Source organism: Sinohyriopsis cumingii, chromosome 3 (genome assembly GCF_028554795.1).
Source record: "Sinohyriopsis cumingii isolate HCF-2022 chromosome 3, ASM2855479v2, whole genome shotgun sequence".
Taxonomy (NCBI): Eukaryota; Metazoa; Mollusca; class Bivalvia; order Unionida; family Unionidae; genus Sinohyriopsis; species Sinohyriopsis cumingii.
In genome coordinates, this window is record NC_142963.1 from 56,957,236 (window position 1) to 56,969,479 (window position 12,244).

General features: G+C 35.5%; 1 protein-coding gene across 1 annotated transcript in view; it reads right to left on the reverse strand.

Moving 5' to 3' along the window:
- The window catches only part of LOC149802901 (cadherin-87A-like), a 156,072-nt gene that overhangs the window by 100,278 nt on the left and 43,550 nt on the right, over positions 1-12,244 (reverse strand). Inside the window, exons 15-16 of the mRNA XM_089952392.1 lie at positions 3,595-3,759; positions 1,821-1,888 (exon numbers count right to left, since the gene is read on the reverse strand). Coding sequence (XP_089808518.1) covers positions 1,821-1,888; positions 3,595-3,759 — 233 coding nt within the window. The remainder of the gene's footprint in view (positions 1-1,820; positions 1,889-3,594; positions 3,760-12,244) is intronic.

Here is a 12,244-nt window from a genome sequence, read left to right on the forward strand (position 1 = left end):
ATGTTTCTGGACCCTATTGTGCATTATTTATTATAATAATAATAATAATAATAATAATAATAATAATAATAAAGACTTTATTAGATACGGTAACTCAGTTACAGATCTAATCTACCTTGAGGCCTTCTATCTGTTATGAACAATATATACAGTATATACAACATGATGTGAAAAATCTGGCTTGACACAAAATAATTAAGTGATTTTAAAAATCAATCAAGCCTATATGCACAGACATCTGTGACATATAAACATATATAAAACATACTCCTGCATTGCAACATTCTACTGTGAAAATGATGCAAAATTACAGAAAAACAGGTGGTATTTATTGTACTAGAACTGTTCAATTGTCTTAAGATTTCATCCATTTGAGACACTGATTATGAAAAGAAGAAATGCTAGGAGCCTGCATTATGTCACTGGGAATGTTGTTCCATACCAGTGGACCAGTATATTAAAAACTTTTTTAAACAATTCCTTTTTTGGCCTTAGTATAATGTAATTTTTACTTCTTATGGACCTTAAGTTTTGAGTACCATCAGCATCTCTTTGGTGAAAGATATTGCTTAGAAAGACAGGAATGGCTTTTCTGGATACTTTATACATCAATTTGGCCTTTCTAAGAAATATTCTTTAATGTATTGTTAAAATCTTTATATTATTCACTGCATCCTGGAAATTGTCTATACTTTGATCTTGAATTAAATGTCAAGCCCTCTTGGAGTCTTAAAAGTGTTTTTATGTTTGAATTAGAGGTATTATGTTTGAATTAGAGGTATTACATTTGAATTAGAGGTATTACCCCAATGGAGGCAGAGGTATATCATATTGATATTTCCTTCATAGACTGTTACTATTTGACAAAATTAAGTGCACAAATATCATGAAATGAAAAAAGTTTACATTACATAAACTACAATTATTACCATATGTTTGACTGGCATCTTGTTTATATCCAACCCCAATCCCCAGAATGTATATGTATTCATCATTCTCGCTGTACTGCAGTTTGGAAAATAATGTAGTCGGTAGTTAGAAACCCAAAGTACCATGTTAAAATCAATAGGTATCCTCTTTACTATAAGTGTAAGCCATCCACAAACTCTGACAACTATAGGTCATGGAGATTCAAGTTATGGTATGGAAATATAACTGCTAACAAACAAATGGCTGGGTGGACAACAGAATATAATCTGCCTTACAGGAGGCATACAAAAAAAATGATATCCACTAAAAAAGCAATTCACACTATTGCATATTGTAAATAAGAAATATGTGGCAAGTATAAAAGTCAATGAATGTTTCAGAAAGTATGTAAATAAAGTTAATTTAAAAAAGGAAAATATGTAGTGTTGTGACAATAAAATAATTACTGTTTTTCATTAAGTGAATTAAATTTTTTGGACTTAATTAGACACTGGAAATGTACATGTAAATTAATTGTGATATAAAGACACTGAGATAAAGTGATTTACAGTTTAATATCATATTCATGTTGCCAATATACAAGCTGGCAATGCTTTTTTTCTCACATCTTTTTTTAAGCTGGATAAATAAATTTAGTATAACACTGTGATCCGAAATAGCATGCAAAGGTAGTTAATGATTTCATAGAAAGGTACATCATATATTTTGGTGAATCATACTTTAGAGGCTGCTGAACTATGGAGGAAATTTTCAATTTATAAGGTAATAAATTTTGTGAAGATTTATATTTGTGATATCATTCAGAAACCGATAAATCATTAAACCTTCTACAGTGCTAAAAATACTCCTTATATGTGGTTTTGATCATTATGGGTAATAGTTTCGCTTACTTGTTTGTACCAGTGCCTTTCAGCTGATACTCAATCTGGCCATTTAATCCACTATCCAAGTCTGTGGCCTGTGATAAACAAGTGAAGATAATTGTAACTTAATACATTCAAATCACATGGCACTTAATGTATATGCATGTGAAAACAAGACACGAGATAAATGTTCATTTTATAATTTCTAATTTATTCTCAACCACAATTTGAAATTCAATGCCAGTCAAAGGGGGCTTGGTAAATTAAGCCCATTATATATTTGATTAAAAACAACGATCATTTGCGTGATATTATTTCTGTGCATAAGCAACCCTTCTTCAAATATGTCAACAATTTGCAAAATTTCCCATTCAATAGATATGTTAATAATTCAGAAATGTACGTAAAAAACCCAGACTCTACTGAATATCTTCTCAAATTTTCTCTCCGTCAATTTCTCATCTAACATGATTTGGTTGTGAATATGGCAAAGAAGGCTGTTCTACTCTTGTGAAATCCTGCTGGTGCCAGCCTCCATGAACTAACAAATCAAGGCAAAACACAGAAAGTGTCAACCCAATGACTGAAATGTAACTCAAAGGCTTGTTATGCTGTTTAAGTTTGCATACCTGGAAACACTGTTGCTATCATGTATGTGGTATCAACATTTGGCATAGCATTATTTGAAAAGTTTGAATCAAGCAATAATTCAGTAACTTAAATGGAACAGTGATTATTGTATAGTTCTTCAACTCTTGGATTAAAATTACTAAGGATTAAATGTTTATGGATAACTTCAACCACTGCATGTGAAACAAAATGGATTTATAATGAAGATTGGTATATACCTTTACAACTATCCACATTCCATCATTTTGTTTTACTCTATTTAATACACTCCACATTGTAGATATGATTTTGGACTTTTTCATTGCTACTAAGTGCAAGGTTGCTTTTGCTAATTATAAGGTCCCTATCTGACAGGAATGAGGAGTGTTTGAAAATGAATTTTACTTTTTGCGTTTTAAATAATATGTAGCTAGAACTTAACCACAATCTGGATCCCCAACCTTTTATCAATCATTACACTCTGATATAAATGTTAAATAGGAATAAAATGAGAACAGAAGAAAATTTAAGTTAGAATTAGTTCTCCTTGAAAATTTCCTTATCACTGCATAAATTATGTCACTTTCTTTCGAATACAGGTAATTTATACTCTTTAGATTCTGTTTCAAAAATGAATTTTTCTTTTTGTTGGTCAGCATGAAATGTACTACTGAAAATGATTACTGAATACACTATTGAAAATGATGACTGAATGTACTATTGAAAATGATGACTGAATGTACTATTGAAAATGATGACTGAATGTACTATTGAAAATGATTACTGAATATACTATTGAAAATGACTGAATGTACTATTGAAAATGATGACTGAATGTACTATTGAAAATGATTACTGAATGTACAATTGAAAATGATTACTGAATGTACTAATGAAAATGATGACTGAATGTACTAATGAAAATGATGACTGAATGTACTATTGAAAATGATGACTGAATGTACTATTGAAAATGATTACTGAATGTACTATTGAAAATGATTACTGGTTTTGAAAATATCATGTCCTGATAATGATAGTAACACATGTCTATCATTGGTTTTAACAGCATGAATATTCTGAAATGGCATTCAGCAAAATGCTGACAATATTTCATCAGGAGGATGGTGGAATAATCTTTTCAACCTAACAATTCAACAACACATTTAATAAAAATGAATTTTATACTCACTGTTAGCATTATATTCAGACGGTCTCCTACTGATGCATCCTCCCTAACTGTTACTTTCGCTGATGGTGTTGAAAATTGTGGCTCATTGTCATTCACATCTGTCAAACTTATAGTTACAGTAGCTGATGATCGCAAAGTACTATTATGGGTATCAAATGCTTCAATCTGTGAACAAAAAAATTTTCTTGTGAGTGGGAATATATGCTGTGTTAAAAAAGAAGGAATTAAACAAAACTTTTCTACTTAGTTTATTGAATTTGCAGAGATGTAATCTTTTTCCAGTAAATTAAATGAGACATACTAAATTTATTAGAGTTACCATATCTATCTTTTTATCACACACACACAAATGAAAACAGCAAAGAACAAGATCTTTCATTGCATAATGTGCCAGCAGATCAGAATCCTTGTTGTTTTGCTGGGATTCATTAAGGAGAAGAAATAAAACCAGATCTTCTGTCGCATTATTCATCACAACTAGGTATGGTTTGGTTGAATAAATAAGTGGAACAAACAACATAGACCTTGATCTTCTGTCTATAAAGCATCAGCAGATCTGGGTCCATGTTGTTTGTTTGGCATAATAAGTACAAAACAAAATGGCACACACCCTGACATTTCATCACATATTGCATCAGCAAACCAGGGTCTGTGTTGTTTGGCATAATAAGTGCAAAACAAAATGGCACACACCCTGACATTTCATCACATATTGCATCAGCAAACCAGGGTCTGTGTTGTTTGGCATAATAAGTACAAAACAAAATGGCACACACCCTGACATTTCATCACATATTGCATCAGCAAACCAGGGTCTGTGTTGTTTGGCATAATAAGTACAAAACAAAATGGCACACACCCTGACATTTCATCACATATTGCATCCGCAAACCAGGGTCTGTGTTGTTTGGCATAATAAGTACAAAACAAAATGGCACACACCCTGACATTTCATCACATATTGCGTTCGCAAATCAAGGTCTGTTTTGTCTGCTTGGATTAATTAACAGAACAGACAGACACCACCCTGGCCCCAAACTACCATCCATAAAGCATCAGCAAATCAGGGTCCATATTGCCTGCATGGATTCAGAAGAAAACAGAATTTCCTCAAGGGTAGACACAATGGAACACTCTACATATATAATTAGAAAGGGGCAGAAACATGGTCAACACAAATTTTACATTATCAACACAAGTTATGTAATTCAGCCTATCAACCAAGATGAAAGAAAGCAACATTTTTTTTTTCTGTGCAACAAATGAATTTCTTGTCCAGATTGTGTTTTCTATCTAGCATTGTGGAACCTGAAAATCAAACATTTGTTTTACAAGACCTAAGACAAGTATGCCACAAACTCATTGTAGCATGCCTGATAACCTGCAAACCTGTGATGAGACAGGCATGAATAACAAGTTTTCTTTGAATAGAAAAGCAAAACAAAAAATTGATACCCAACTAAAAGTACATGAATACATAATCACTGAAAATAACAGTTAGTGCATGAAAATCTGGAGCTGACATAATGAAATGATAAAATTTAAATACCAAAATGTATTGGGGGGAGGTTTATAACTAAACTGATTAATAATAATAACAATAATAATAATAATAAAGACTTTATTTAGAGAAGGTAAATCAATTAGTTACAGAACTAATCTACCTTGAGGCCTTCTATCTGTTATGTACAACATATACAGTATATACATGATGTGAAGAATCTGGCTTGACACTAAATAATTAAGTAATTTTAAAATTTAAATTATCAAGCCTGGAAACATGCACAGGCATCTGTGAAAACATAAACATATATAAAAAAATAAAATATCATCCTGGTTTGAAAAATTCAACTATGAAAATGATGCAAAATTACAGAAAAACAGGCAGTATTTCTTGTACTCGAACTGTTCAATTTTCTAAAGATTTCATCCATTTAAGACACTGATTATGAGAAGAAGAAATGCTAGGATCCTGCCTTATGTCACTGGGAATGTTGTTCCATACCAGTGGACCAGTATATTGAAAACTTTGTTAAACAATTCCTCCTTTGGCCTTGGTATAATGTAATTTTTACTTCTTATGGACCTTAAATTTGGAGTACCATCAGCATCTCTTTCGTGAAAGATATTGCTTAGATAGACAGGAATGGCTTTTCTGGATACTTTATACATCTTTAATACTTCCTTTCTACTATTACATTCCTTTCCTTTTCCAGAACTCATCCCCAGTCCAAGCTAATTATTCCCTCCTCTGATTAGTATTGGAGGGCCAGAACTGAAAAGAGCATAACCCAGTCTGACTTCTTAGTCACATGCAGTCAATGAAAATACTGAAGAATATCATCCTTGTATGACTTAGAAATAGAGTTAAGGACATCAGAGTTTAGTGGGAGGAGGGAATCTTTGCAGTGGTAGCAAATAAGTATTACATAATTAAATTAGTTTTACCTCCTCCTCCACAACTAAATTTTAACACCAGTACTACTGAACTGCTGAATTTATGAGTGAGGAGGAAGACTGATAGCTTCAACAAATGTGGTATAGAAACCTATTGTGCTTACCCTTACAGAAGGAATGTTCACTACTATAAGCTGGTGCCAACAGTAGGCTGCAAGTTGTGCCATCACTATTGGGCAAAGCAAAAAAAAAAACCTTCACTCTGATGCACCAAAGATCAAAGATAAAAGGAGACAGTAGTGTGAGCACGCCCGAAGACAGCTGTCACAAACATCATCAAAAGACATTCAAATAGGCCCGATATGTAGCAATAGCACTAAGTTTATAGACTTTAATTCTCATGAAAGAAAGGCCCCTTTCAGTTAGGGACTGAAAAGCTCTCTTAATAGTGAGGACATCCACCTGGAAATAGTGGCTGCTGAAATATCACAGGAACCCTTAATTTTAAGTTAGGAAGAGATGTAATCCTTCTCACTCGAAGAAACCAAACAAAATTAAGAAACTAAGTAAGCAAAGGGGTCCATCTTAATCATCCACAGCACAGATATGATTGAGAATGGGAATCCTAAAATGAAGGGAAGCCAATGAAGGTAACTGATTCTTAGCCAGAAACCCAGACTGGTGAAGAAGCAAAACTGAATTATAATTACTTCTAACCATAAAAAACCCTCTTCCACTGATTAGGCATAAAATTCACTCCTCCTCTTCACCAATGCTTAGGAGAGCAGGAAAAGTCTCATGGGTAAGGCACCCAAAGGTTCATAACGGGGTTTTGAGAATGCCCAAAGAATGCAAAAGAGATTCCATCCAACCATTAGAGAGTGAGACAGCAATCTCTGAAGCTCAAAACACCTGAAGTGATCAGAAACATGAGGGCCATGACCCATTTGCAGAACACCTAGAGAAAATAATTGTTAGAAAGGACTGTCCTATGGCCCTTAATAGTAAATGCAGAACAGTCTCTTTCCTTGAAAAGGAAGAGATAATAAGCAACTGCTCAAAGGGGGACAGCTAGGATCAATGTATTTTCACCTGCACCAACTACATTAGATTCTCCACTTTGCATCATAAGCCCTGAAAGGAGATTGCATCCAAGCCTGGAAGATGCAGCTGGAAACCCTGCTCACAAACTGGTCCCAGCGGAATGATGGCTTGAGATGAGTATAGCATGAAGGAGAAGAATTTGTGGGCTGCTGTGGAGGAGAGACCTCTTTGCTGCAACAGCTGGTCCTTCCTCTGTGGGATGATTAGGGGCTCTTTTACCAGTGGATCAAGTAGGTTAGTAAACCAAGACAGTCAGGGTCATGGGAGGGGGGCTAACAGGATGAGACAAGCAGTGAAGATCCAGACCTGGTGGAGCATCAGCGAAATTATTCTAAAAGGTGGGATGATGTACATATACAGATGATCCCACTTTAGACTGAAAGTGTCCATTGCCTAGGCCTTCTTATCTGGTACTGGACATATATCAAAAGGAAACTTTGCTGTTCAGTCTTGTAGTGAACAAGTCCATGAAGTTCCAACCCACAGTTGGAAAGGTGACTGTTACTGACTGGTGTAGAGACCATTCCATAAGAACCACATGACCCCTCTGGGTAGACTGTTCATTGAGATATTCCTCTTGTCCAGATTATGGCAGGCTCAGAGTGATCTCCTCTTTGCCTGCCCACTGAAGTATGTTCCAGACTTTCATGCAAAGAGAACAAACACTTATACCTCCCTATACCGATGTGTTGTCTGAGGTGACCATCAGGCAAAGATGCCTTATGAGGTTGATAGAGTCCTTGTAAGGCTAAAAAACACTGCGTGCATTTCCAAGTTATTTATGGGTTGCTTCTTCCCAGGACTGAAATCCCTTTAGAACTATGCTCTTGGACTTCGGGTGAACACTCCATCTCAAATCTTAAGGATTGGTGTACAGAAAGGAGTGGGTTCTGGGAATGTGAAGTAGAACTTAAGGTAAGAAACCAATCCCAATTTACCACCAATGAAGGTGGTGTGAAAATTGGATTGCAGAGTGGTGTAAGCTGAAAGAGTGTTTTTGTGCAGTCTCCAGTCTGCTTAAGCAGAACTGGAGAGAGCACATGTCTCCCTAGGGGAACCAAGTCTACAACTGAGTTCAGGGTCTCCAGAAAAGAAAGTAAAGCAAGCCAGGTCTTTGTCAGATTAGTCATGCTAAGGGACAGGATTTGTTTGATTCTGTCCAGAGGAATGCAAACTCTCCTTACCGGTAAGCTGGTAAAGAAATTTATCCCCACATATATGAAATTTTGAGAAGAGAGGAGATCCAGCTTGTCTAGGTTTTGGATCAGTCTAATAAACGTCACCATTAAAACTGTCAAAATTGTAGGGAAAGTCATACGCATACCCATTCAAAGAGAAAGTATATTAAATGTGAACCTGTACTGCTATGTTGTAGGTTCATACATGCCAACCCCTGAGAGGTATAAGGGTAATTATTACTAATATAAATTGCAAAAAAGCGTAATCTGAGCACAAAAAGAGTAATCTATATATTACAAGCCATAATTATAGAAAACCATATGAAATACATAATTTTATTTTTGCTACTTACCTGCATCTGCATTTAGTTAAAATTCTTGTCACAAATCGGCTAAATCCATGTGGATAAGTATGAGAATACAGACATAAAACAAAATTATATATTATTTATACACAACATTCACCTTAACTAGTCTACATATTTAACTTTTACTGAATGGTTGTAAAGTCCACACATTCTGAATGCTGTATTACATCAGTCAAATTCCTCTTTCAACATTTTTAAAGTACTACTGATTTTTCCTTTTCCTGATGCAACATGTTCTTCAGTTTAACAAAATCCCTACCCTCTAACATTCTTCAGTCATATAACATCAATAGTCACACTGATAAAGCCCGTTTCACTTAATAGTCAAGTATTTATAAAAAAATAAAATGAATCTGTGACACAGTTTAAAATTCAAGAAACCCACCTCTTTTCTTGGAAACATGTCATGTACAGATACAATAGAAAATAAGGAAATTGTTAAACCTACATAGCCACACGCATAAAAAAGAAGAGATCAGTAGATGGAGGTCTATGATGGATAAATGCACAGCAGGCAATAGCCATACCATATGAACCTCAAACTATACTGCTATTTTCTGTCATGCTCACTCCTGACATTGCCTGATATAATCTTTGATTTGAACTTGGAAACATGTTTTTATTTTACACGGACTAAACGGAAACCCTACTGCCAATTTTATTACTCGGGTAACTATGAACAGGCAGGCATGTCGAGTGCCTGGATACCCAATGACAGCTTTAGTCACCATTGACCAACAGAGGGAAAGGTCCTTTAGAAGAGAATTTCTGTTGAGGGTGTTGTCATCAAAATACTGGAGGATGTGGATTCTGAAGAACTCATTTGGGTTGCAACTGCCCCATCACCATGGTAAAAGCAATGGGTCTGAATGGAAGAACTCAAGATTAAAATTCCTCCAGGTCAAGACAAAACTGTAGATATTCTCAGTATGGAGAGATGATACGGATGTGAAAAAACACTTAATGAAGATTGATGGAGACTGCCCAGTTGCTGGGCCTTATGCTGTTACTGACCATGGCATTAGTTTTCATTCGAATCATTCTTCCCAAAGAAATTGGTTTACGGTGGAAAGATTATGAGCTGAAAATAATATTCTATCAACACTAGAAAGATAAGCCAGAGTCTGGCCATTTTCCACCCACCTCACTGCATCCTTCTACAGGAAGGTTTGTGTACAAGTTTGAACTGCTAGAAGATGATGGACCATGAAAGGGGTTGATGTTTCTATAAACAAAGCTGATAGCCATCCTTTAAGGTGGAATGCACCCACACATTGTCTGTGATGCCCATCCAAACCCCTGAAAGGTGAAAGAAACCTTTAAACTGAGGTGGTATGCAGAGGCGGCATTAGAAGTATGTGGGGCCTAGGGCCGACCATGACCGCGTGGGGCCAGAGTATCGGTATCTCGATTGGTATGCTACTGCAAACACTGATTATGTCAAGATTAGATCAACTTTCGTGATTTGCGTGCATTACGTGCAGCCTGTATCAGCATTAACAATTTACAGGAGAATATAGCTTGACAAACTCATTAGGACTACCTTAGGCCTGAAGCGCGGGGCTCCCTCAAGAGCGGGGCTTGGGGTGGTCGCCCCACTTGCCACCCCCAAATGCCGGTCCTGGTGTATGTGAGACTATTCTGACTGCACCTGCTTGAAAAACTTGGAAGAAGGTCCCATTGGGCTGTTTTGAAACCCAGAGTTGCTGCCTGAGACATGTGTTGTTGGTCCCTCAAATCATGTGGTGCCATGAAGGGGATAAAACCACTAAAGAGTATCCCATAAAAGGTTCTTATTGTGGTCCAGAAAGACCTTCAACATCTCCAAGACAGCCCCACTGCAGAGTGCCTTCAATATGGCCAGTGCATGGCATGCCTTCATTAAAGCCTCAAGCAAAAATGCTGAAGAACAGCAAGAGACGTTGATTCTTCCTGCAGTGTTATTTTTACAAGAGTACAGATCTTAGAGAGAATCAAATCAATTGCCCATTCAGTAGCCAAGCTGGATCCATTTTGACAACTGTTGAAAATTTAATATTCCTATGGCACGATGACCAAACTAATAAAAAGATTAATCTGTCTCCACTTGATTACAATATATGAAAGGTGCCAGCATCACAGGAACATGTGAATGTAGTCAGCCTAATTACTTGTTAATATGACATACCGCTTACAACTGTTTTTATTTGCCTTTAACTAATCTGATAATTGTTCTTCAAAATTTGCAGTGATACATTTTTAAAAAACTTGCACGTTCTAACAAAATGAACACATTTCAGGTCTTTTCCTTTTCTCTTTGGTCTTTTTTTCTGAATCGGATATAGTATTCTGGGACTATGCAACTGATGTGTGTGCCAATGGTTCTTATGTACAAATGATATATAGTAAAGACTAAGACCAAGTGATGTAAAGACCAAGATCTCCGTGATTGTGATATCGTATCAATGAAGCAGTGTATGGTGACATTTAAAAAATGAAAAACTACCACTGCAAACATACTGCTGAGTTTGGTAGTTCATGTATAATTCTGATTATAAATCTTCATTAGCATTTGCTTACGAGGGCTATACATGTTCTGACCTTAAAAGGGAAGCAACTTCAGCTTTACTGAAACATGAATTTGTGAGTATAGCATGTCAACTTGAATATATTAAAGTTTGTCACCAATTTATTGACAAATCATTTTCACAAACATTAGGGTAGGACCCACCCACCCCAATTTCAATCTCCCTCACTATATTGTACCCTCATCTGTGCCATGGTCAGTGGTACTGGACGTGTTGTGAATTATCATAGGTGAGGTCTTTGTAATTTTGCATACAGTAAAATCTGAGTTTAATTATTTGTTGTTTAACTTTTATATTTGTTGACAACATACTTGTATGGATAGGATCCTTCCTTGTTTTGGTGATTTAAAGTGATTTTAAGCCTCTGCATAGGTCCATACAGGTAAAATAATGTAATAAACAGACACAGTGAGCCCCTTTATGGAATGTACTCTTATGTATAGTGAGACTTTAGGTGTACAAAAGAATTCCATTTGAAATGACAAGTGCTACCTGTTAATTTGGCTTTAAGTCCTGAATTGATGATAGTCATATGACCTGTTTACAACAGCATTTAATGATTATGAAATTCAATTTTTTTTTTGCTAAACTATAAAATTCCTTTCTCTTTATTTCCATGAATGCCTATCAAAGGAACCAAAAATGCCCTACCACAGTACCCAACTGATTTCACCTTGGTGTAATGGACTAATGGACTGATGGACATCACATCCTCCATTATACCAATTACACATATTACTAATGTACTAATTTAATAGCAGTACTTGTCATTTCAAGGGGGATTCATTTGAAGGCCAGAATTTTTGCTGTGTATCAGAATATATTTTAAAAAGAAAACTGAAAAGTGAAAAGTTTGGGGGCATGAATGTAACAAACCAATTACCCAGAAATTGTTTCCCCAAATTTTCACTTTTTACAATGTTCATCTAAACTAATTTGCCAATCACAAAATTAAAATAGAATAAAGTAACAAAAATGAATTTAAAAAATGTATAATTTTATACTATTATAATTCAAATCATTATGGTATGAAGAA